We start from the raw sequence: 26085 nt of genomic DNA, 5'->3' as shown, positions 1-26085 counted from the left end.
GACTGGAGAGAGGCAAATGTAATTCCTCTCTTCAAGAAAGGAAATAGGGAAATCCCCGGCAATTATAGACCGGTAAGTCTCACGTCTGTCGTCTGCAAGGTGTTAGAAAGGATTCTGAGGGATAAGATTTATGACCATCTGGAAGAGCATGGCTTGATCAAATACAGTCAACACGGCTTTGTGAGGGGTAGGTCATGCCTTACAAACCTTATCGAGTTTTTTGAGGATGTGACTAGTAAGGTTGATGAGGGTCGAGCTGTGGATGTGGTGTATATGGACTTCAGTAAGGCATTTGATAAGGTTCCCCATGGAAGGCTCATTCAGAAGGTCAGGAGGAATGGGATACAGGGGAACTTAGCTGCTTGGATACAGAATTGGCTGGCCAACAGAAGACAGCGAGTGGTAGTAGAAGGAAAATATTCTGCCTGGAAGTCAGTGGTGAGTGGGGTTCCACAGGGCTCTGTCCTTGGGCCTCTACTGTTTGTAATTTTTATTAATGACTTGGACGAGGGAATTGAAGGATGGGTCAGCAAGTTTGCAGATGACACAAAGGTCGGAGGTGTCGTTGACAGTGTAGAGGGCTGTTGTAGGCTGCAGCGGGACATTGACAGGATGCAGAGATGGGCTGAGAGGTGGCAGATGGAGTTCAACCTGGATAAATGCGAGGTGATGCATTTTGGAAGGTCGAATTTGAAAGCTGAGTACAGGATTAAGGATAGGATTCTTGGCAGCGTGGAGGAACAGAGGGATCTTGGTGTGCAGATACATAGATCCCTTAAAATGGCCACCCAAGTGGACAGGGTTGTTAAGAAAGCATATGGTGTTTTGGCTTTCATTAACAGGGGGATTGAGTTTAAGAGTCGTGAGATCTTGTTGCAGCTCTATAAAACTTTGGTTAGACCGCACTTGGAATACTGCGTCCAGTTCTGGGCGCCCTATTATAGGAAAGATGTGGATGCTTTGGAGAGGGTTCAGAGGAGGTTTACCAGGATGCTGCCTGGACTGGAGGGCTTATCTTATGAAGAGAGGTTGACTGAGCTCGGTCTCTTTTCATTGGAGAAAAGGAGGAGGAGAGGGGACCTAATTGAGGTATACAAGATAATGAGAGGCATAGATAGAGTCGATAGCCAGAGACTATTTCCCAGGGCAGAAATGGCTAGCACGAGGGGTCATAGTTTTAAGCTGGTTGGTGGAAAGTATAGAGGGGATGTCAGAGGCAGGTTCTTTACGCAGAGAGTTGTGAGAGCATGGAATGCGTTGCCAGCAGCAGTTGTGGAAGCAAGGTCATTGGGGTCATTTAAGAGACTGCTGGACATGCATATGGTCACAGAAATTTGAGGGTGCATCCATGAGGATCAATGGTCGGCACAACATTGTGGGCTGAAGGGCCTGTTCTGTGCTGTACTGTTCTATGTTCTATGTTCTATATAAGCGTTCAGTTACTGAATGAGAATCTTGATAGAGAGCACCAAGGGGCCTATTTACATGTATTAATATTTCATTGTTACTTACTCTTGACTCATTTGTATGTAGGCTTCTATTTTCCCAAGAAGCAGATAGAAACTAGACAGCACTAATTCCTGAGGAGCCTCTTTTCTGAGCATCCACCTTGGTCAGTATTCCCTAAAATTTCCAGGTGCACTCCCCATGCCTGTGGGCGGTGACCACCTGCTCTCTGAATCCATGGAGGCTGGCATTGATTGGCCAAGCAGCAGCTTCACTACACATCTGACTCAATTTTAAAAGACAGTTCACCATAATATCTGGAATTAAGAATCTATTGCTGCGTAGCCAGTGACACCCTCATCCCATTAATGAATTTTTAAAAAGTCACCCTTCCCCTTCTTATTTCTTATCTCAACCAACAAAGCGTCACCGGATGATCCCTCAGTTATTTCTTCTCTGACAGCTGCTCTGATACTCCCCTTAATCAAAATTGGAAATCTTCTTCCCTTTTTAAATTCCTGGAAGTGCAGGGTCAGATTAGAACAAGTCAACATGGATTTAGTAAGGAGAGGTCATGCCTGACAAACCTGTTAGAATTCTTTGGAGAGGTAACAAGTATGTTAGACCAGGGAACCCAGTAGATGTTATCTATCTAGACTTCCAAAAGGCCTTTGATACGGTGTCTCACGGGAGGCTGCTGAGCAAGGTGAGGGCCCATGGTGTTCGAGGTGAGCTACTGGCTTCGATTGAGGATTGGCTGTCTGACAGAAGGCAGAGAGTTGGGATGAAGGCTCTTTTTCGGAATGGCAACCAGTGACGAGTGGTGTCCCGCAGTGTTGGGGCCGCAGCTATTCACCTTTTATATATAAATGATCTGGATGAAGGGACTGGGGGCATTCTGGTGAAGTTTGCTGATGATACAAAGATAGGTGGACAGGCAGGTAGTGCTGAGGAGGTGGGGAAGCTGCAGAAAGATTTAGACAATTTAGTAGAGTGGTCCAGGAAATGGCTGATGAAATTCAATGTGAGTAAATGTGAGGTTTTGCACTTTGGAAAAAAGAATACAGGCATGGACCATTTTCTAAATGGTGAGAAAATTCGTAAAGCAGAAGTACAAAGGGACCTGGGAGTGTTGGTCCAGGATTCTCCAAAGGTTAACCTGCAGGTAAAGTCCGTGATTAACAAAGTGAATGTAATGTTGTCGTTTATCTCAAGAGAGTTGGAATATAAAAGCAGCGACGTGCTTCTGAGGCTTTATAAGGCTCTAGTTAGGCCCCATTTAGAATACTGTGTCCAAATTTGGGCCCCACACCTCAGGAAGGACATACTAGCCCTGGAGCGTGTCCAGTGGAGATTCACACGGATGATCCCTGGAATGGTAGGTTTAGCATATGATGAATGGCTAAGGATCTTGGGATTGTATTCATTCGAGTTCAGAAGGTTGAGGGGAGATCTAATAGAAACTTACAAGATAATGTATGGCTTAGAAGGGGTGGATGCTAGGAAGTTTTTTTTCCATTAGGCGGGGAGACTAGGACCCATGGGCACAGCCGTAAAATTAGAGGGGGTAAATTTAAAACTGAAATGAGACGACGTTTCTTCAGCCCGAGAGTGGTGGGCTTGTGGAATTCATTGCCGTGGAGTGCAGTGGAGGCCGGGACGTTAGATGCCTTAAAGGCAGAGATCGACAAATTCTTGATCTCAGATGGAATCAAGGGCTACGGGGAGAGTGCAGGGAAGTGGAGTTGAAATGCCCATCAGCCATGATTTAAATGGCAGAGTGGACATGATGGGCCGAATGGCCTTACTTCCACTCCTGTGTCTTATGGTCACTTCAATTCTGCATGTTGCTATGAATATTATCAACAAGCTCAATGCTGCTGCCTGGCCATTTTGCGAGCAAGGATATGCACACATCATGTGCATTGGAACACGGTGCATCTCAGAACTCTTAAGTTCATTTGCTTACTCACTTTGTACCTACTTGGATGTCACAGTATCTCTGTGTATCTCTGCCTTTTTACACACAGCTGCCTGATTCAGAAGTTGGCTCACACAAATTCCGTCTTGAGTTGCCTTTTAGTGCAGCTATGAGTGTGGACGTCCTGTAATGTTTATTAGTGATGATCAGTCAAGGAGGGTTGGACATGTTACTGTAAAGCTCAATGCTACATCAATGTCACATTTACAGTATGTGCCAACAGCTTATACAACAAAAATACTGAGTAGGCTTCAACCAAATGAATCGGTTTCAAAGAGTAAGAGGAAGAGTCCTCCGTTTAATCAAAGGGTCTGACATCGGTTAGGAGTACAATTATTTGGTGGGTGGGGGAGGAGGAGGAGAGATGATGGAACCACAATCTGCTCATTGAAAATTGAGATTTATCTAGCCTCACTGCTGTGGTGATGAAGATGGGGAAATTCAGAAGATGGGGAAATTCATTATAAGAATTGGAGGTTGCATGCTAGGAACAGAGAAATCAATAATTGTGAAGAACATCAACCCAAATTGAGGCTGGCAGATAACAGAATGATAGACCATGGAAGGGCAATGGAAGAGATCATCAATAAGCTTTGAATGGGGAGGGAGAACAGTGTTTCATGATGTTTATAGAACATAACAGCGCAGTACAGGCTCTTCGGCCCTCGATGTTTCGCAGGTCAGCGCAACAATCTGAAGCCCATCTCACCTACACTATTCCATTATCATCCATATGTTGATCCAATAGCCAATTAAATGCCCTTAAAATTGGTGAGTCTACGACTGTTGCAGGCAGGGCATTCCACGCCCTCACTACTCTGAGTAAAGAACCTACCTCTGACATCTTTCCTATATCTATCACCCATCAATTTAAACCTATGTCTCCTTGTGCTAGCCATCATCATCCAAGGAAAAAGGCTCTCACTGTCCACCCTATCAAATCCTCTGACCTTCTTGTATGTCTCTGTCAAGTCACCTAACATTCTTCTCTCTAATGAAAACAGCCTCTAACTGAGCTGTAGATCTGGGCTCGGGATGAAGAAGGGAAACATAAAGTTAGGTGGGAACACGGAGAGGCTTAAATCTGATGGAATTGAGTGCACGGCATAAAAAGAACATGAAGGTTTGGGTATCACCAAGTAATAGAACAGGTGCAAGCAGGATGGGCCAAATGGCCTCGTTCTGCACCATTGTGATTCTGTGAACTCACTCAATGTGAGTTGTCTTCCATCCTCATCTGAATCGCAATGGAAATGTAAGATGGCTATCGCTTCGAGCCTGAGGCAATAAGTTGGCCCTCTGTCCACAACCTGTCAAAACTCCTTTGTTGGTTGGGGGGGTGGGGTGTGGGGGAAGGTGGTGGTGGGAACCAAAGTTGCTGGAAAAGCTCAGCAGGTCTGGCAGCTTCTGCGAAAGGAAAAACCGAGTTAACGTTTTAGGTCCAGTGACCCTTCCTCAGAACTATTGGACACCTCTGAAGCAATTCTGAAACAAATTGCAACTGTGAAGGTCTACTCCTGGTTTTTAGCATTTGCACTGCTGGGCCTTCGATATGGCACTGGCAGTGAGAAATCCTGAAGGTCCAAGTGGCAGTGAGTGCATCCACTGCTGATGAGCGCAAGATAGTGTGATATGGGGATGTGGTGCAAACTTATTGAGTGAGCACTGTAAAATTATTTGGGAAAATTTGGTAGAGTTTCCATGCAAGTCCCTGAAATTGACACCTGGCAGAATTTTTGCAAATTCTGTCTCTCTTTCTGGTGAGGTCATCTCTGGAATTCAGCTGACAGGTTTTTATTCCAAAAATGTTTTGTAACCAGTGCTAATTCAGTGGATATATGATATTCTTGCTAATGCATGAACAATACTATAAATCTTTGTTTATTATTTATAGGATGAAATTCGATCAGAAGCTCGGCGCAAGAATCTTTTGATTCTAATTTTGCACCATTTAACTGAAGAAGGGTGAGTGAATTAGGCGTAAGGTAAATGTTTGACACCTGCTGACTATGGACTTTCTTTTCAGTAAACTAATTTTGTCTGCTTCCGTTAACCGCACCCCCCCCCCCTAATTCTGACATCAGTTGAAAATAATTTTTGCCAAGTTTATTCTTTTTTGTTCCTGTGTCTTATCTTGCAATCCTCCATTCCAAGAGTGTCTGTAGCAAGTTTAGGGGTTCTTTATCTTTAGTCCTCACCACACAAATTTGTTGCTATTTACTAACTCCATCTGTATTTCCAGACACTGCTTGATTGAACTAGGCTATTCACAACATTGGCATCCTGTTTGATCTTGTACTGAGCATCCAACCCATATGCACTCTGTCTCTGAGACCACCAACTTCCGTGTGTGTAGCAGAGGCCTTCTCTGTCCCTCTATCAGCTTATCTGATTCCATGCTATTGTTATTTGTAGATTCGATAATTTAAAATGGTGTCTTGACTGACATCCCAATCCAAAACAGTCCTACTGTTATTTGAAGTGTTATTAGATGTGTTTATCCATCCTATGGTTGTTGATCCATATTAGCACCTGATCCATCAAGTTTATCATAGAATCCCTACAGAGTGTAGCAGGCCGTTTGGTCCAACAAGTCCACACTGACCCTTCGAAGATTGTCCCACCCAGACTCACCCCTACCCCGAACCCTATAACCCTGCGTATCCCATGGCTAATCACCTACCCTGCAAATCCCTGGACACTATGGGCAATTTAGCATGGCCAATCCACCCAACATGCGCAGCTTTGGACTGTGGAGGAAAACAAAGCAATCAGAGGAAGCCCACGCAGACATGGAGAGAACATGCAAACTCCAGACAGACAGTTGCCTGAGGGTGGAATTGAACCCAGGTATCTCGCGCAACGAGGCAGCAGTGCTAACCACAGAGCCACCATACTGCTCATGAGGGGCATGCTTAGGGTGAATAGCCAAGGTCTTTTCCCCAGAGCAGGGGAGTCCAAAACTAGAGGGCATAGGTTAAAGGTGAGTGGAGAAAGATTTTCAAGGGACCTAAGAGGCAACACTTTCACACAGGGTGGTGCGTGTATGAAATGACCTTCTAGAGGAAGTGGTGGAGGCTGGTACAATTACAACATTTAAAAGGTGTCGGGATGAGTGTGTGAATAAGAAAGGTTTAGAGGGGTATGGGCCAAATGCTGGCAAATGGGACTAGATTAATATCTGGTTGGCATGGATGAGTTGGAACAAAGGGCCTGTTTCCATGCTGTATAGCTGTGACTGCATAAAAGTTTGCCAGACAACCCCCAAGAAGATCCTGGGGTAACACTGTTCTGAAGAAAAGTCACTGGACTTGAAATGTTAACTCTGCTTTCTCTCCACAGATGCTGCCAGACCTTCTGAGTTTCTGCAGCAATTTCTGTTTTTGTTTCAAATCTTCAGCATCTGCAGTTCTTTGTTTTACTTTAGTGTTTTACACTTTGTTCCTCCAAAGATAACAATTAATTAAGCAATTTCATTGTCTATTAGCACTTTGCACCTCATTGTATCCATATACTAGAGAAAGAAGTCTGCTTTATAGAAACATTTTATAGAATCTCAAAGTTTAAAGAACAGAAATATGCCACTACACCCAGACTTGATGGGTGGTTATAAAATGAACTCACAACCTAATCTCACTTTCTGGTTAGTTGGTCCTTACTCCTGCAGTCTACAGCACTTGAGGTGCAGGCCCAAACACGTTTTAAATTACATGGGGGTATCTGCTTCTATTACCATTTTAGGCAATGATTTCTGAGTGAAAGGATTTTTTTTGTCAACTTCCCTTTGCTATATCAAATCAGTTTAAGTCTATGACCCCATTGATAGATTTCTGCCCTCAGACCGATAGACCTTTCCCATCCACTCTATCCAGTCCCCTCAATTTTATACCTCTCTACCAAATCTCCCCTCAGCCTCCTTTTATACCAAGAAAAACAAATGCAGCCGATCTAATCTTTCCTCTGAGCTGCACTCTTCAGTCCTAGCAATATCCTTGTAAATCTGCTCTGCACTTAACTGGTGCAATTTTGCAATGATGTGACCAGAACTACACATGATACTCAAATTTCAATACCTCTCTTTTCCAAAAGTTATGGGGGGTGTGTTTTGCAGTTTCTGTTAGGATTTGGAATAATCTTGAGTAACTTTTTAAAGTGTTTTATCTTTCCTTTTCTAAATGCCCTTTTTGGGTACCACAGTTCTCGTGTCTTTTTGAGTGTATTGCTTGTTTGAATTATGCAATCAACTGAGATTTACTTTACATTTCTGTCCTGTGTATTTGAATAGTTATATAGATACAGCAAATACTCTGGAACAAGAAACTAGTCTAGGATTACGACGTTTTGAAGTTTGTGATAATATTGACCTGGAGACTATCCTAATGGAGTATGAAAGCTACTATTATGTCAAATTTCAACGATACCCAAAATTAACTAAAAAATCAGTGACTAATGGTAAGTAAACATGGTCCCATACTGTTGAAATGAAAACTGCATACAGAGCGTTAATTCTCTCCACACAGCAAAGTCAAAATTCTGAAAAGCAGTTTAGTATGCATGTAAAATTGCCATATTTTATGTGAACTAGGAGCAGAAATAAATCATTCTCAAATCTACCCTACCATTCAATAAGATTATGACTAATCTGTTTGTGTTTTGAATTCCATATTCCCATCAACCCCAATAACACTTGATTTCCCCGTCTACTCCAGAATCTATCTTCCTTTTGTCTTGAAAAACAAATTAAACTCACTCACTCACACACACAGACACTCATATCTTGAACCCTTTGTCAAAAGGGTGATCCCCAACTTTAAAACAGTGCTTCCTGGCTGTGGAGTGAAGAACAAAGATCCTTTCTATGCTGACATATTTTTAAACTTTTGTAACACCATTCAAGATCTTGTGCAATCCCTTCAATCAAGTCACCCCAGAAATTTCTAAACTTGAATGGAAATATGACCAATCGATCCTCATCAACGCCTCAGGGAAAACTACCAAAGCACTTACGTTCTTTCTTAAGTCAGGAAATCAAAACAGCACATAGTATTCAAGATATGGTCTCACTTCTGTCTGTTTTGCCCATATTCCTGTACACCTTTCCTATTTATGTGCCCGTCTAAATGTCTTTTAAATGTTGTAACTGTATCTACATCTACCACTTCCACTTCCTCTGGCAGTTCATTCCACACACTGACCGTCCTCTGTGAAAATGTTGCCCCTCACTTTCCTTTAAATCTTTCTCCTCTCAGCTTAAAAATATGCACCCCAGTTTTAAACTCCACCCTAGGGAAAAGACCTTTTTCTATTCACCATATCTATTCCCCATAGATTTTATAAACCCTAAAAGCTCACCCCTCAACCTCTTATGATCCAGTTTTCAAAAAAAAATCCCACCCTATCCAGCCTCTCCTGATAATTCAAACCCTCTGATCTCAGCAACGTCCTGGTAAATCTTTTCTGAACCTTCTCCATTTTAATCATCTCCTTCTTATGGCAGTGCAACCAGAACTGTACACAATACTTTAAAAGTGACCTCACCGACATCTTGTACAACTTTAACACAATGTCCCAATTCCTACACTCAATCGCCTGAGCAATCAGTGCAGCTGCACTAAAATTTTACTGGATTCTTCTCTCCCTTCTTCCTCCAGAATTTGAGCTATTGGAGTATCTTTGTATCTTGTATAGCAAAGACAGAAACAAAATATTTAAATTTCATCCACTATTTCCTTGTTATCTACTATTAATTCCCCTCTATGTATGTTGTGTCTGCATCTCTGTTCCTGTATAGCATATGTGTTAAGAATTATTTTATAAGAAATTAAAAGTACCTTTTTAAGCTATCAGAAAACTACAGATAGATAAGTGATTGGCTTTTAAAATTCAGTGTTGTTTCTTTATTGACAATAGAACTAGCAGTTGCATAAAATATGGATTTCTTTTTAGACTCACTGTCTCTATTTTTTCATGTCCCCCACCCCGTACTTTCTTTTCACTGACTTTTGACCATGGTTCATTTATCTTGCTCTTTCTTCAGCTTAATGTACTTTCTGACATTTATAACCCTAAGTAAAAGCTGTAGCAGGTGTGTATGAGAACACTGCGTTTTTTGTCAAACAGTCCCGTACTGTTTTTAAAATTAAAGTTCAATATAAATGTTAGCTCCAGTTCTGAAAAAGAAACGATTTTTCAGAAGTATGAGTAGAAAGTGCATAATACCGAAGAAAACTGTTCCATTAGTTATGAGTGCTGTCACATCTGAGGAATTTAGCTTCTTTATACATCCTTGCATTGTAGAGTTTAAATTCAACTGTGTCACATTTATTGTGAAATATCAATGCCGAATCAGAGGTCTGAAATTTATTAATTAATGAAGATAGTCAATATGTTTACATATATACTATGTTGCTTGTATACTTGAGTCTTATTTATACTCCTTTTGGACGTTAGAAATTTGACCTTTTATATTCAAGGTAGTCATGAGATTTTCTGGAAACTCAGTAGGAAAATTGCAAAATTATTGATGTCTTAGCATAGTGGAGATATTGAAACTTTGGATAGTGTTTTAAAAGAGGTCACCAGTTTCAGTCTAAAACACCACAGGTGCATGCTTGATCATACTTAGGAAAAGTGAGGCTTTGCATACTTTGAGAAGAATTCTTAAAATAAGGAAGGCACAACACTGACATTGTGAGAACCAATTAGTTCAATTGGGTTTTCACTTTAAGCACCTCTGCTATTTGTGGAAAAAATCCTGGAAATTTCCCTTCATCCTTTTTTAGGTGAAAGCTTATAACAATGATTCTGTTCACAAGGTAGGTAAAGGCAAAACTTGCTCCCATGCTAAATTTCCATCTTGGTTCTGATATGGTGTTCCAATGATGCTCAATGAAAACTGGAAGAGTGGTGTAGCATTTTTTTTGCTTGGGTACTTTACAGCCTCTTACGACTCAGTACTGAGTTCTGCAACTTCAGAGCATGTCCTCTGTCCTCTTCACTTTGTGTTTCACCCTGGCCATGCCTTGTTTGTGTTTTGATATATTTTCTGTCTGAGTGAATCCTATCACACTTATTCTTTACATCTAGCTTACATCTCTATTGCTCCTTTACCACCATTGGAACTCACTTTGTCTTTTGCTCAGGGCACCCTCACCCACATGTTCCTCCTCACGTTGTCACCAACATGGAAAAAAATACCACTTTCCAGTTCCAAAGACTTCCTATTGGAATGGAAACATTGGTTACCTTTCTGTCTTCACAGATGGTGTCAGACTTGTTGAGTTCCTCCAGCACTTCCTGGTTTTATATAATGACACGATTAGTTTGGGTGTTTAAACCATTGTTTCCCCAGATGTGGGCACTACAACATTTTGAATGATGAATGCTGATTTGTGGGGTATCCTTCAAGAAAATGTTGGATTTTTTTTAGGTGAGACGGAGATTAGTTTGTGCAGAAAGTGGATATTCTGTAACCCAACCTGGGTTGATTTTGATCTAAATTGCTTTTAATTGCCTAAAGGGGTTGTGGGAAACTTCAAGTTTTTCTCCACAATTGCTCTAGCTTTAGAAGAGTTCTCATCTTTTATTCATTTGAACATTCTAGTGTGCTTAAATTAAAAGATTGGAGGTTGTTTTAACTTGTTTTCTTTATTTATTTTACTTCTGTAGAAAATGCAAAATTTCAATCACTGAGTGGAGGAAAACTAAAGAGGTAAAGAAAAATAATCCAAATGTAACATCAAAAAGGGATTTTATATCCAACACCATGAAAAATCAATTTTCTTAACGTATTAATATTTTGACCCTCTAATTTTAAACATCAACTTAATTTCCTAGGATGGAATAAGATATAGAGAAACATTTTATACACTGTCCCTCTGCTGAACATGCCACTCAATGGGTGATGGTCACTCTGGAGTGAAGTTAGCAATGAGTTATTAAATTGTGAACACAGTTTTAGTAGCCAGCTGTGAACCACTGATCCCAGCAATCTGTTTGTGGCAAGATATTTATCTCTCAACAATCAGTTAATCATGCCTGGATTTAATGGTGTCACTTTTTTATAAGCAGCATGTGTTCCCATGTATCTGCTGCCCTTGTCTTTAATGGAAAATCACGTCTGGAGTTAATGATGTCACTTTTTTATAAGCAGCAAAACAGGAAGTAAAAAGCAAAAACAAAAATAATCATTTTAAAACAAATAAATTCCACCAAATGTAATAAGAATTGGGACATGCGCATAAGGTGAAAGTAGAAGTTGAGATATCCAGCAAAATACTTTCAAGAAAGTATTTGCTTATCTTTTTAAACAAGACATTTTAGAACACAACAATAAATACATTAACAATGTTCCACATTTACTTTTCACAGGTCCATAGGTTGACCAATAGTTATTACTCCGATGATGGTCTGATTTTGGAAGGCAGAGAAATGGTTTTTTGCTGGGCTTGGTCAGGAATCTTGTGATAAGTGTTAATTTGCAGTTTCTCATGCTGATTCATCTTAACTAGGGCAGAAGCAGCGTTTTAACGTTCTCACCATAGATTCCCTGCCAGGCTGAAGCATATTGGCAATCAATAGAGGATAGGGGAATACATTGTATTTTGTGCTCCTCTGGCACCGTTAGGAAAATTACATAGAACGTAGAACATTACAGCACAGTACAGGCCCTTCAGCCCTTGATGTTGTGCTGACCTGTCATACCAATCTGAAGCCCATCTAACCTACACTATTCCATGTACGCCCATGTGCTTGTCCAATGATGACTTAAACGTACCTAAAGTTGGTGAATCTACTACCGTTGCAGGCAAAGCGTTCCATTCCCGTACTACTCTCAAGTAGCTACTACAGCTTCTTTTGATTGGATTCCGCCACATGAAATCCTTCTGAAACGCTCCTCTGCTATTTAGCTATGGCTGTGAAATTTAGAAAGCCAGTGGTTATGGCAGCATAACTGTCATGAAAATGTGTATACACTTTAAGTTTACATAAATATAGATTCAGAAATTATACTGAAAAAGCTTATTCAAGTGTGTAACCAAAATATGACAACAGGAAGAAACTTGTGCAGAAAGGAAGTACATACAGCTGTAAAATTTTTAATATATGCATTTAAATCCGAGTATGGCCTTGAAATAGTCTGTAATGCATGCTTATACTAAATGAAGTTTCTGCTGCATTCTTCAATTTAGGACACTAAGCTGTACTTCTAAAGCACTTCCTAAAATCTCCACAGTACAGCGCCCATGTTCCAAAACTGGAATGAAAAAGACCGAGCAGAAGAATCAAAGTCAGGTCAGTTATGGCAACCGTTATATAAACTGAAATGAGATCTGTAACATTTCTAACTCAGATTTATGTCTTTTAAATGGAGGTCTGTACAGTACCAGAAAATGAACGTGCTTAGGAAATGAGTGCTACACTGTATATACTTGAGTGTTAAGCATCTTTCTCTTTAGGAATTGGGCTTGGATTTGTTGTACAAACCAGTTACTTCCTGAAAGGGTGAACTAACATTATAAGATGAATATGGTATATCAAGATGTAAAGTACTGTTTCTGAGAAGAGCTATGCAGAGTTATGTAGTATTTCCTACAAGGTCTCCATGTGTTCCTGGAGTACTAACAGCATGTAGCTAATTTGCACTTGCTCTTAAGCTGCACATGATTATTTGCTGGCTTACTTGTTTGTGTGTTCTAAAGTTCATTTGTGGGATGTGGCCATCGCTGGAGGCCAGCATTTATTGCTAATCACTAGTTGCCCTTGAGAATGTGGTGGCGAGCTGCCTTTGTGAACCATTTCAGTCCACCTGCTGTGGTTTGACCCACAATGCTATTAGGAAAAGAATTCCAGGATTTTAACCCAGTGACAGTGATGGAATGGTAAATATTTCCAATTTAGGAAGATGAGTGGCTTGAAGGTGGTGGTGTTCCCATGTATCTGCTGCCCTTGTCCTTCTAGATGAAAGTAGTCATGGGCTTGGAATGTGCTGTCTCAAGGGTCTTGGGTGAATTTCTGCAGTGCATCTTTTAGATGGAATACACTGCTGCTACTGAGCTTTGGTAGTGGACTGAGTGGATGCTAGTGCCAATCAAGCAGGTGTCAAACTTCTTGAGTGTTGCCAGAGCTGTACCTATTCAGGCAAGTGAGGAGTATTTCATCACACTTCTGAATTATGGCTTGTAGATGATAGACAGGCTTTGGGGAGTCAGGAGGTGAGTTACTCACTGTAGCATTCCTAGCCTCTGACCTGCTGCTGTAACCACTGTGTTTATGTGGTGAGTCCAGCTGTGTTTCTGATCAATAGTAACCCCTCTCCCCAAAATAGTGGGGGATTCAGTGATGGTAACACCCTTGAATGTCAAGGGACGGTGATTTGATTGTGTCTTATTGGTGATGGTTCTAGCCTGGCATTTGTATTTCACTTATTTGCCACTTGTCAGCCTAAGCCTCGATATTGTCCGGATCATGTTGCATTTGAACACTGACCCTCCTGAAGAACATCCCACCCAAGGACACTATGGTAATTTAGCATGGCCAGACCATCTAACATGACATCTTTTGACTGTGGGATGAAACCAGAGCACACGGAGAAAATCCATGCAGAACCCTGGAGCTGTGATACGGCAGTTCTAACCTCTGAACCACCATGCCGCCAAGCAATCCAAGTATCTCCAATGTTTCATAATATCACGTGGAGTGAATTGAATTGGCTGAAGACTGGTATCTGAATTGCTGGGGACCCTTGGAGGAGGCCAAGATGAATGATCCACTTGGCACTTCTGGCTGAAGATTGCTTCAGCCTTATCCTTTTGCACTGATGTGCTGGGTTCTTCCAGCATTGAAGCTGGGGATATTTGTGGAGCCTCCTTCAATAAGTTGTTTAATTATCCACCAACATTCATGACTGGGTGTGGCAGGTCTGCAGAGTTTAGATCTAGCCTATTCATTGTGGGATCTCTTAGCTATGTCTATCTTGCTGTGTATGCAAGTGATGCAAGTAGTCCCATTTGGTAGCAGCTTCAGGTTGACACTTCAAGCACAAAAGACAATTATATAAGTGATGGATATATGCAGGTAAAGGCATGGCTGGAAAATGGAAAGGCTTCAAAAATGAGATCATGAAAATCCAGAGACAATATATTCCTGTTAGGGTGAAGGGTAAGGCTGGTAGGTTTAGGGAATGCTGGATGACTAGAGAAGTCAAGGTTTTGATTAAGAAAAAGAAGGAAGCGTGTGTCAGGTATGGACAGCTGGGATCAAGTGAATCTGAGTATAAGGGCAGTGTATGAGTATACTTAAGAGGGAAATTGGGAGGGCAGAAAAGGGACATGAAATAACAAATTGAATTAAGGAGAATCCAGAGCAATTCCACAAATATGTTAAGAACAAAATGAGTATCTGAAGACAGAATAGGGCCCCTTAAAGATCAGCAAGGCTGCCTAGGTGTGGAACTGCAGGAGATGTGTGGGATATTTTACATCAGAGACAAAAATAGAAATTTCTGGAAAATCTTGCAGGTTTGGAAGCATCTGTGGAGAGAAATCATTTGATATTTTGGGTCAAGTAACCCTTCCTCAGAGCAGGGTATTTTGCATCAGTTTTTACTGTGAAGAAAGATAAGGAAAGCTCGAGAACTTGGAGAAATAAATAGTGATAACTTGAAAAGTGCCCATATTACAGAGGAGGACATGCTGGATGTCTTAAAATGCATAAAGGTGGATAAATTCCTGGGACCTAATCAGGTGTACCCTGGAACTTTGTGGGAAGCTGAGGAAGTGATTGCTGGGCCCCTTGCTGAGATATTTGTGTCATTGATAGCCACAGGTGAGGAGCCGGAAGACTGGAACTTGATTAACATAGTGCTATTTTTTTAAAGAAAGGTGGAAAGGAAAAGCCAGGAAACTATAGACCAGTGAGCCTGACATGGGTGGTGGGCAAGTTGCTGAAGGGAATTCTGAAAGACAAGGTTTACACGTACTTGGAAAGGCAAGGCTTTCGTGCGTGGAAAATCGTGTCTCATTAACTTGATTGAGTCTTTTTGAAGTAACAAAGAAGATTGAAGGCAGACCAGGGGGATCCCTGCTGTCCATACTTGACACATGCTTCCTTTATTTTTCTTGACCAGAACTTTAATTTCTGTAGTCATCCAGCATTCCCTAAACCTACCAGCCTTACCTGTCAACCTGACAGGATTTCAGTAAGGTATTTGACAAGGTCCATATGGTAGACTGGGGGTTAGGAAGGTTAGATCATATGAAATAAATAGAGAACTAACCATTTGGATATAGAACTGGCTGAAAGGTAGAAGACAGAGGGCGGTGATGCTGGTGGTGGGTTGCTTTTCAGACTGGAGGCCTGTGACCAGCTGTGTGTGGCAAGGATCAGTGCTGTGTCCTCTGCTTTTTTTTGTCATTTTATATAAATAATTTGGATGTGAATACAGGAAGTATGATGAGTACGTTTGAAGATGGTACCAAAATTAATGCTGTAGTGGACAGCACAGAGGATTATCTTGGACTACAATGAGAGCTTTATCAGATGTGTCAATGGGCTGAAGACTGGCAAATGGAGTTTAATTTAGATAAATGTGAGATGTTATATTTTGGTAAGGCCAATTGGGGTATGTGAAACTTGACAGGGTTCAGAAAAGATTTACAGGGATGCTACTAGGGTTGGAGGGTTTGAGCTATAGGGAGAGAGAGAGAGTAGGCTGTGGCTGTTTTCCTTGGAGTGTCAGAGGCTGAGTGTTGATTTTATAGATGTTTATAAAATGATGAAGGGTATGGATAGGGTGAGTAGTCAAGGCCTTTATCCCCAGGGTAGGAGAATCCAAAACTAGAGGACATAGGTTTAAGGTGAGAGGGGAAAGATTTAAAAGGGCCCAAAGGGGCAATTTTTGTACACCGAGAATGGTACATGTATGGAGTGAGCTGCCGGAGGAAGTGGTGGAGGCTGGTACAATTACAACATTTCAAAGGTATCTGGATGGGTATGTGAATGGGAAGGATTTAGAGGGATATGGGTCAAATGTTGGCAAAAGGGTCTAGGTTAATTTAGGATATCTGGTCAGCACGGATCAAGTTGGACTGAAGGATCTGTTTCCATGCTATATATCTTTGACTCTACAATGTGATTTAGCTTGTAAATACTAGGTAACAGAGTGAAGCACACTATTGATGAGCAATCTTTTGCTGAAGACATCGTATTGAGAAAATAAAAACTGGAAGAGCTGCGGACGCTGTAAATCAGGAACAAAAACAAAGTTGCTGGAAAAGCTCAGCATGTCTGGCAGCATCTGTGAAGGGAAAAAGAGTTAACGTTAACTGTTCTGAGGAAAGGCCACCAGACCCAAACTGTTAACTCCCTTCACAGATGCTGCCACATCATTTTGACATCCTTCCCTACTTCCCATTTGAGCTACTGATACCAATAAGGATTCAGTTGTTGACAGTGAATCTACCCACACAATATTGTTTGCCAGCTACTAAAATTTTAAGACCATTCATTTCTAATGATGTGAGAATTCAAAACACCATTTAGAGAACAAAGAGGAATTATGAAATTAAATTGTCAGTAAACTTTAAACATGGTAACATACTCTACCGCACATAGATGAAATGAATGGAAGTCGAAATGGAAAGTTCTCAAATCTACTCTGCCATTCACTAAAATTATGACTAATCTGTTTGTATTTTGAATTCCATATTTAATAGATATATATATCAAGGAAGTGGATTGGTTCTACCTCCTCCATCCCTGCCCCTTTTAACTTGTCTGTCTCCTCTCACCTATGTTCTCCTCTATCCATTTTTGATCTGCCTCCCCCCTCTCTCTCCCTATTTATTTCCAAACCCTCTTCTTTCTCCCCCTTTTTCTGATGAAGGGTCTAGGCCTGAAACATCAGCTTTTGTGCTCCCAAGATGCTGCTTGGCCTGGTGTGTTCATCCAGCTCCCCACTTTGTTATCTCGGATTCTCCAGCATCTGTAGTTCCCATTATCTGATACAATTTCAAGCTGTCTGCCTGGATGTAGTTGTGTAGTAAAGCTACTGGGTGTCAGGGTAGGAATGTGCTTATATTTGGTTCAATGTTGCAAGACATTGACTGGATTGTAATGGTTCTTTGTAGTAAACCAGTTGAAAATTAAACAAATTAAAACACTTCCTCAATGCAATATAGTTTATACAGTTATCTTTCTCCTCTAGCCAAATCTCCAAATGTTAATGTGCTTTGAACCATGATGTGACTGCTGGACTGTAGGACTTTGGGACATTGGAGTTCACAATTTTATTGATGAACAAACTAAGATTCCTAATTCTCCTGGGGGTTAGATCACATGATATTCTACAGCATGACATTTGCTGCGGTCTAAGTCAGAGTTCATAATACACATTGGTGAAGACAATATATGTAGAATGAGGGATGAAGCCTTGCATCAGGAACTCATTGAGCCAAACTGTAGATTAAAAAGAAGGACTTCCAAGATTATAATCTCTGGATTACCCCTGGTGACTCATGGTAGCAAGTATGGAAATAGAAGACAAGGGCAAATGAATATGTGGCTCAGGAATTAGAGCACGAGGAATAGTTTTAGATGTCTGGATCACTTTCACCATTTCTGGGGAAGATAGGCCCTGTACAGAGAGATGGTCTACACCTTAACCAGAATGGGACTAATATCCCTCTGGATAGGTTTACTTGTGCGTTTGGGAGGAGTTTAAATTTGTTTGGCAGGGGCCAGGGATACAGACCAATAGGCCAAATGGGACAAAGCATACTTTTTGCAAAGGAACTAAGTCTGGGAGAGTTCAGCCATATTGAATTTCAAGGGAGTTGGGGAGGCTGGATGGCCTCTATTTTAATGCTAGGAATTTTATTGGTTAGACAGATGTGTTAAGGGCATGTGGCATTGTGGTGTTGTTGCTGTCACAGAAATATGGTTGAAGGATAAGCAGGACTGACAACTTAGCATTCCAGGGTAGAGGATCCTCATTTAGGACAGGGGAAGCAGTATCGCTTTATTAATTAGGAGTCAGTTACTGCTGTGAAGAGGAAGATTATTTTGGAGGGGTCATTAAATGAAGTTTGTGGGTAGAGTTTAGGAATAAAAAGAGGGCAGTCATACTGCTGGGAGTGTATTATAAATCCCCCAGTCAGTGGGCAATAGAGGAGCAAATATGTAATTCGTGAACTAAGGTGTGTGACAGGTTTAAAAATAGACATATCAGCAGGTCTAAATGATTTGTATCCCAGACTGCTGTGGGAGACAGGAAAGGAAATTATAGAGACTATGACCCAAAATTTTAATTCCTCTCTGGCCCCAGGAGAGGACAGCTAATATGCTTCCACTTTTCAAGAGGTTGGTAGAAAGAAAACGGGGAATTACTGGTCATTAAGTCTCTCTCTCACAAGTGGTAGGAAAACTATTACTGGAGAAAATTCTGAAGGAGAGACTGAATCTGCAATTGGTGAGGCAAGCTTTGATCAGTCAGCACTACTTTGTCAGAGGGAGGTCATGCTTAACAAGTTTTTGATTTTTCTTTTGAGGAGAAGACCCGGTGTGTACATGAAGGTAGTTATTTTTTTCTAATCACTTGTGGGATGTGGGTGTTGCTGGCTGGCCATCATTTCTTTAGTTGCCCTTGAAGGTGGTGGTGGTGAGCTGCCTTGAACCGCTGCAGTCTATCTGCTGTAGGTTGACCTACAATGCCATTAGGGAGGGAATTGCAGGATTTTGACTCAGCAACAGTGAAGGAACGGCATGACGCTTTCAAGTCAGGATGGTGAGTAGCTTGGAGGGGAACTTGAAGATGGTGTTCCAATATATCTGCCGCCCTTGTCCGTCTAGATGGAAGTGGCTCTGTGTTTGGAAGGTGCTGTCTGACGATCTTTGGTGAATTTCTGAAGTGCATCTTGTCAGCAGTACACACTGCTGCTACTGAGTGTCGGTGGTGGAAGGAATAGATGCTTGTGGATGTAGTGCCAATCAAGCAGGCTGCTTTGTCCTGGATGGTGTCAAGCTTCTTGTAGTGTTGGGGCTTCACTCATCCAGGCAAGTGGGAAGTATTCCATCACACTCCTGACTGGTGCCTTTGTAGATGGTGGACAAACTTCAAGGAGTTGGGAGGTGAGTTACTCGCTGCGACATTCCTAGCTTCTGGACTGCTCTTCTAGCCACTGTGTTAATGTGGTGAATCCAGTCGGGTTTTTGGTAAATGATAAGCCCTAGGATGTTGATTAGTGGGGTATTCAGTGATGGTAACACCATGGAATGTCAAGGGACATTGGTTAGATTGTCTCTTATTGGTGATGGTCATAGCCTGACATTTGCGTCCCACAAATGTCACTTGTCAGCCTGAAACTGGACATTGTCCAGATTTTGTTGCATTTAAACATGGACTGTTTCAGGATCTGAAGAGCCACGAATGGTGCTGAACATTGTGCAATCATTTGGCAAACATCCCCACTCCTCCCCTTATGGGAAGGGGAAGGTCATTGATGAATCAGCTGAAGATGGTTGGGCTTAGGACACTGGGCCTAAGGAACTCCTGCAGAAATGTCCTGGAGCTGAGATGATTGACCTTCAACAACCATGACCATCTTCCCTTGTGTCAAGTATGACTCCAACCACTGGAGAGTTTGCCCCCGATACCAATTGATTCCAGTTTTGCCAGGGCTCCTTGATGCCACACGTGATTGAATATAGCATTGATATCAAGGGCTGTCAATCTCCCTTGACCTCTGGAGTTCAGCTCCTTTGTCCATGTTTGAACCAAGGCTGTAATGAAGTCAGGGGCTGAGTGGCCCTAGTGGAACCCAAACTGGGCATCCCTGAGCAGGTGCTGCTTGATAGCGCTGTTGAAGACACCTTCCATTACTGGTGATCAAGAGTAGACTGATGAGATGGTAATTGGCCGGGTTGGATTTGCCTTGCTTTTCGTGTACAGGACATACTTGGGCAATTTTTCCCATTTGCTGCGTAGATATCAGTGTTGTAACTATACTGGAAGAGCTTAGCTAGGGGAGTGCAATTTCTGGAGCACACATCTTCTGTGCTATTGTCACAATGTTGTCAGGGCCGATAGCTTTTGCGATATTCCATGTCTCCAACCGTTTCTTGATATCACATAGATTGAATCAAAATGTTTGAAGACTGGTATCCATAATCCTGGGGCAATTGGAGGAGGCAGAGTTGAATCATCCACTCAGTGCGTTTGACTGAATATTGCTGGGAATGTTCCAGCCATATCTTTTGCACTGATGTGCTGGAATCCTTCATCTTTTGAGAATGGGAATGTTTGTGGAGGCTCCTCCTCCAGTGAGTTGTTTCATAATCCACCACCATTCATTACAGGATATGAACATAGAACAGTACAGCACAGATGTTGTGCAGCCCACGATGTTGTGCCAACCATTGATCCTCATGTATGCACCCTCAAATTTCTGTGACCATATGCATGTCCAGCAGTCTCTTAAATGACCCCAATGACCTTGCTTCCACAACTGCTGCTGGCAACGCATTCCATGCTCTCAACTCTCTGTGTAAAGAACCCGCCTCTGACATCCCCTCTATACTTTCCTCCAACCAGCTTAAAACTATGACCCCTCGCTAGCCTTTTCTGCCCTGGGAAATAGTCTCTGGCTATCAACTCTACCTATGCCTCTCATTATCTTGTATACCTCAATTAGGTCCCCTCTCCTCCTCCTTTTCTCCAATGAAAAGAGTCCGAGCTCAGTCAACCTCTCTTCATAAGATAAGCCCTCCAGTCCAGGCAGCATCCTGGTAAACCTCCTCTGCACCCTCTCCAAAGCATCCACATCTTTCCTATAATAGGGCGACCAGAACTGGATGCAGTATTCCAAGTGCGGTCTAACCAAAGTTTTATAGAGCTGTAACAAGATCTCACGACTCTTAAACTCAATCCCCCTGTTAATGAAAGCCAAAACACCATATGTTTTCTTAACAACCCTGTCCACTTGGGTGGCCATTTTAAGGAATCTATGTATCTGCACACCAAGATCCCTCTGTTCCTCCATACTGCCAAGAATCCTATCCTTAATCCTGTACTCAGCTTTCAGATTCGACCTTCCAAAATGCATCCTCGCATTTATCCATGTTGAACTCCATCTGCCACCTCTCAGCCTATCTCTGCATCCTGCCAATGTCCCGCTGCAGCCTACAACAGCCCTCTATACTGTCAACGACACCTCCGACCTTTGTGTCGTCTGCAAACTTGCTGACCCATCCTTCAATCCCCTCATCCAAGTCATTAATAAAAATTACAAACAGTAAAGGCCCAAGGACAGAGCCCTGTGGAACCCCACTCACCACTGACTTCCAGGCAGAATATTTTCCTTCTACTACCACTCGCTGTCTTCTGTTGGCCAGCCAATTCTGTATCCAGACAGCTAAGTTCCCCTGTATCCCATTCCTCCTGACCTTCTGAATGAGCCTACCATGGGGAACCTTATCAAATGCCTTACTGAAGTCCATATACACCACATCCGTAGCTCGACCCTCATCAACTTTTCTAGTCACATCCTCAAAGAACTCGATAAGGTTTGTGAGGCATGACCTGTCCGTCACAAAGCCGTGTTGACTGCATTTAATCAAGCCATGCTCTTCCAGATGGTCATAAATCCTATCCCTCAGAATCCTTTCTAACACCTTGCAGACGACAGACGTGAGACTTACTGGTCTATAATTGCCGGGGATTTCCCTATTTCCTTTCTTGAAGAGAGGAATTGCATTTGCCTCTCTCCAGTCCTCGGGTACGACTCCAGTGGAGAGCGAGGATGCAAAGATCTTCGCGAGTGGCGAAGCAATTGCATTTCTCATTTCCCAAAGCAGCCGAGGACAAATCTGGTCCGGGCCTGGCGACTTGTCAATCTTAATGTTTGACAAAATTTTCAGCACATCAGCTTCCTCTATCTCTATCCATTCCAGCATGCACACCTGCTCTTCAAAGCTTTCATTCACTGCAAAGTTCGTTTCTTTCATAAAGACAGAAGCAAAAAACTCATTTAGGGCTTCCCCTACCTCCTCAGACTCCACACACAAGTTCCCTATGCTATCCCTGATCGGCCCTACTCTTTCTTTGACCATTCTCTTATTCCACACATAAGTGTAAAATGCCTTTGTGTTCTCCCTAATCTGTTCTGCCAAGCCTTTCTCGTGCCCCCTCCTGGCTCTCCTCAGACCATTTTTGAGCTCCTTCCTTGCCTGCCTGTAATCCTGTAGAACTGAGCTTGACCCTAGCTTCCTCCACCTTATGTAAGCTACCTTCTTCCTTTTTGACGAGAAGCTCCACCACTCTCGTCATCCAAGGTTCCTTTATCTTACCCCTTCTTGCCTGTCTCAAGAGGGACATATTTATTCATCACTCGCAACAACTGTTCCTTTAAACAGTCTCCACATGTCTATAGTGCCTTTACCATGGAACAATTGCTCCCAGTCCATGCTTCCTAACTCATGTCTAATCATGGCAAGTGGGGATGCAATGACCTAGTGGTATTATCGCTGAACTGTTAATCCAGAGACTCATAACATTCTGGGGATCTGGGTTCATATCTCACCACAGCAGATGGTGGAATTTGAATTCAATAAATATCTGGAATGAAGAGTCTAATGATGACCATGAATCCATTATCGATTGTCGGAAAAACCCATCTGGTTCACTAATGTCCTTTTAGGGAAGGAAACTGCCATTCTTACCTGGTCTGACCTACATGTGACTTCAGGCCCACAGCAATGTTGTTGACTCTGAGCTGCCCTCTGGGCAATTAGGGATGGGCAACTGCCTAGCCAGTGATACCCTCATCTGATAAACAAATAAATAAAAGGACTGCAGAGCTTACGGCTGATCCATTCGTTTTGGATCACTTAGTTCTGTCTATCACTTGCTGCAATGATGTTTGGTCTGCAAGTAGCCCCTGCTTTGGCACTTCACCAGATTGATACCTCATTGTCAGCTATACCTGGTGCTGCTCCTGGCATGTCCTCCTGCACTTTCCATTGAACAGTTAATGTAGTTTATATAGATTTCAGCAAAGCCTTTCAAAGTGTCTTCACGTGGAAGACTAACTAAAGCAGGTAAAAGCACATGGGATCCAGTGTGGTTTAGGAAGTTGGATCCAAAACTGGCTTAGGATAGGAGACACAGAAGACTGTTGTGACTGAAGGCTCACATCTAGTGAGGTCTATAGGAATCAGTGCTGGGTTCATTAATACTCTTAGAAGGGAATATGGGGGAGACGATACGTAATTTTGCGAATGACACAAAGATTGGCCAGGTGGTTTGTGGTGAAGGTGGTCTTGGTTACAGGAGGATCTGGAAATATTGGTCACCACTGATCAGTTGTAGTTGAAATTTAACTCAAAGTGTGAGATGATGCACTTTGGAAGAAGTAACAAGACAAGTTACGAATGGCAGGACGTTAAGAAGCTCCGAGGAATCTCCCAACATGCCCCCACGACCTCACAGTAGCTTCTCTTGCAATTGCAAAAGGGGTAAAACTGACCATTTACGTCCTCACTCCTCAAATGCAAAGACCGGAAACACACTTTCCAGCTCAAGCAGCACTTTACCTGCACTGCACTCAGTCTAGTCTACCGCATTTGCTGCTAACAATATATTTCCTCTACATTGGAGAAATGAAGGATAGACTGGGTAGCCGCTTCTCAGAACACCAACATTCCACCACAAAAAAAAGACAGTTTCCAGTTACTTACCACCTGAACACACCACCATGGTTCTCTGGCCAACATCTCTGTTTCAGGCTTGTTGCAGTGCTCCAGTGCTCCAGCGAAGCTCCATGCAAGCTGGAAGAACAGTACCTCATTTTCGACTTGGGAACCCTGTTGCCTTCTGGATTTAATATGGAATTCCATCATTTTAGGGCTTGACCACTTTTTCCCATGCTTTCTCCCACCCCAGCACACCATACCTTGTCATCATATGGGCTGCTACGACAGACTATTCACTGTCAGCCGTTAATAGTCCTCATTTGGAACTATTCATTCCTCCAGATTGACCTTTCAACTACTCCTTTGTCTGTCAATCTGTTTTTCTGTCTTTGGGCTCTATTACGACCTACTATTTAGTCTTTCTCCCCTCCTTTCCACACCCCATCTTCTATATAAAATCCATCACTTTCCTAGCTACCATCAGCTCTGATTTCTCTCCATCGGAGACTTTCCAGCAATTTCTGTTTTTGTTTCCAGTTTCCAGCATCTGAAGTTATTTCGGCTTTTTTTTCTGGAGGTTTAGAGGGACTTTTAGAAAATAATTTTTCACCCAGAGGTGATGGGAATCTGGAATGCATTGCCTGAGAGGGTAGTTGACGCAGAAAACGTCAATCTTTAAAAAGAGCCTGGATAAGTTACTTGAAATGTCATAACATTCAAGATTATGGTCCAAGTGCTGGAATGAAGGACTCGAGCAGATTTAGAGTCGTTTTTGTTGGTACCGACTTGATAAGCTAAATGACCTCTTCTGGACCCTGACTCTGTGACCACTTTTTGTTTTGGAAATTTATTCAGGAGAATGGGCAATCTACATCTCCTGAGACGTCAGAGTTTGGTTTGAATGTGTCGACCATTAAAGTTGGAGATGGACTTCATGCCGGACGGGTAGGAGCTAAAATACTCGTTCTTAGTCCTGTGAGCGATCAGAGAGATGTTGATTTTGAAACTTGAGCAAGTTTTCTCAATATTATATTACTCTTATTTTATCCATAGGGTCAGATCATCGATTTGCGAGGCATGATTCAAAATGCTGTCAAAGATTCATCTACTGAAATAGCAGTAAATAGCCTACATTACAACCAAGATCCTTCGGTGAGTTAGGTTATTAAGATTTGAAGTGCTCAGAGCCCAGATTTGATTCTCTTTTGAATATTATGCCACCTGGAATCCAAAAATACAATTCAGTATTGCACAGGAACAGGCCCTTCAGCTCACCAAGGCTGTGCCAATTCCTAGTCCTTATTTAGACCCACGGCTTATTGCCTGTTTGTGGTTTCTGTCCCTCTGTTCGCCTCCTGTTCATGTGTCTTTCAAGAGGAACCTTAAATGTTGCTAACATGCCTACTTCCACCACTTCCACTGGCAGTGTGTTCCAGGCACCCACTACCCTCTGTGTGAAAAATTTTCCCTGCACTTCTCCCTTTAATTTACCACTTCTCACCTTGAATCTGTGCCCCCTTGTAGTTGACCTTTCCATCCTGGGAGAAAGCTGTCTACAAAATTATGATGCATAGTTAGGGCTGATAGTCAGAGGCTATCCATCTTTCCAGTGAAAGCAATCAGAGTTTATTCAATCTCTCTTCATTACTAAAACCCTCCAAACTAGGCAACATCCTAGTAAAGTGTCTCTGCACCCTCTCCCAAAGCATCTGTGTCCTTCTAGTAGTATGGCAACCACACTGCATGCAATATTCCAAATGTGGCCTAACTAAAAGTTTTGTACAGCTGTAACATAACTTGCCAACTTTTATATTCAGTGCCCCAACCAATGAAGGCAAACATGCTATATGCAGTCTTGACCACCTTATCCAACTGTGTTGTCACTTTCAGGGGTCTGTGGGCCTATATGCCCGGATCCCTCAGTATGTCAATGCTACTAAGGGTTCTGCCATTTATTATATAACTTGCAC

At 42.2% G+C, this 26085-nt stretch overlaps 1 protein-coding gene across 2 annotated transcripts in view; it reads left to right on the top strand.

Moving 5' to 3' along the window:
• The window catches only part of katnal2 (katanin p60 subunit A-like 2), a 73201-nt gene that overhangs the window by 4975 nt on the left and 42141 nt on the right, over nucleotides 1-26085 (top strand). The window contains exons 2-7 of one of the 2 annotated variants that reach the window (XM_048545101.2): nucleotides 5322-5392; nucleotides 7713-7879; nucleotides 11096-11138; nucleotides 12619-12721; nucleotides 24971-25060; nucleotides 25169-25267. In XM_048545101.2, coding sequence (XP_048401058.1) covers nucleotides 5322-5392; nucleotides 7713-7879; nucleotides 11096-11138; nucleotides 12619-12721; nucleotides 24971-25060; nucleotides 25169-25267 — 573 coding nt within the window. The remainder of the gene's footprint in view (nucleotides 1-5321; nucleotides 5393-7712; nucleotides 7880-11095; nucleotides 11139-12618; nucleotides 12722-24970; nucleotides 25061-25168; nucleotides 25268-26085) is intronic. The other variant, XM_048545110.2, reaches the window with a different exon arrangement.

Source organism: Stegostoma tigrinum, chromosome 1 (assembly GCF_030684315.1).
Source record: "Stegostoma tigrinum isolate sSteTig4 chromosome 1, sSteTig4.hap1, whole genome shotgun sequence".
Lineage (NCBI taxonomy): Eukaryota > Metazoa > Chordata > Chondrichthyes > Orectolobiformes > Stegostomatidae > Stegostoma > Stegostoma tigrinum.
Note: the sequence above shows the minus strand (reverse complement) of the source record. Positions and strands in the feature narration are given on the sequence as shown.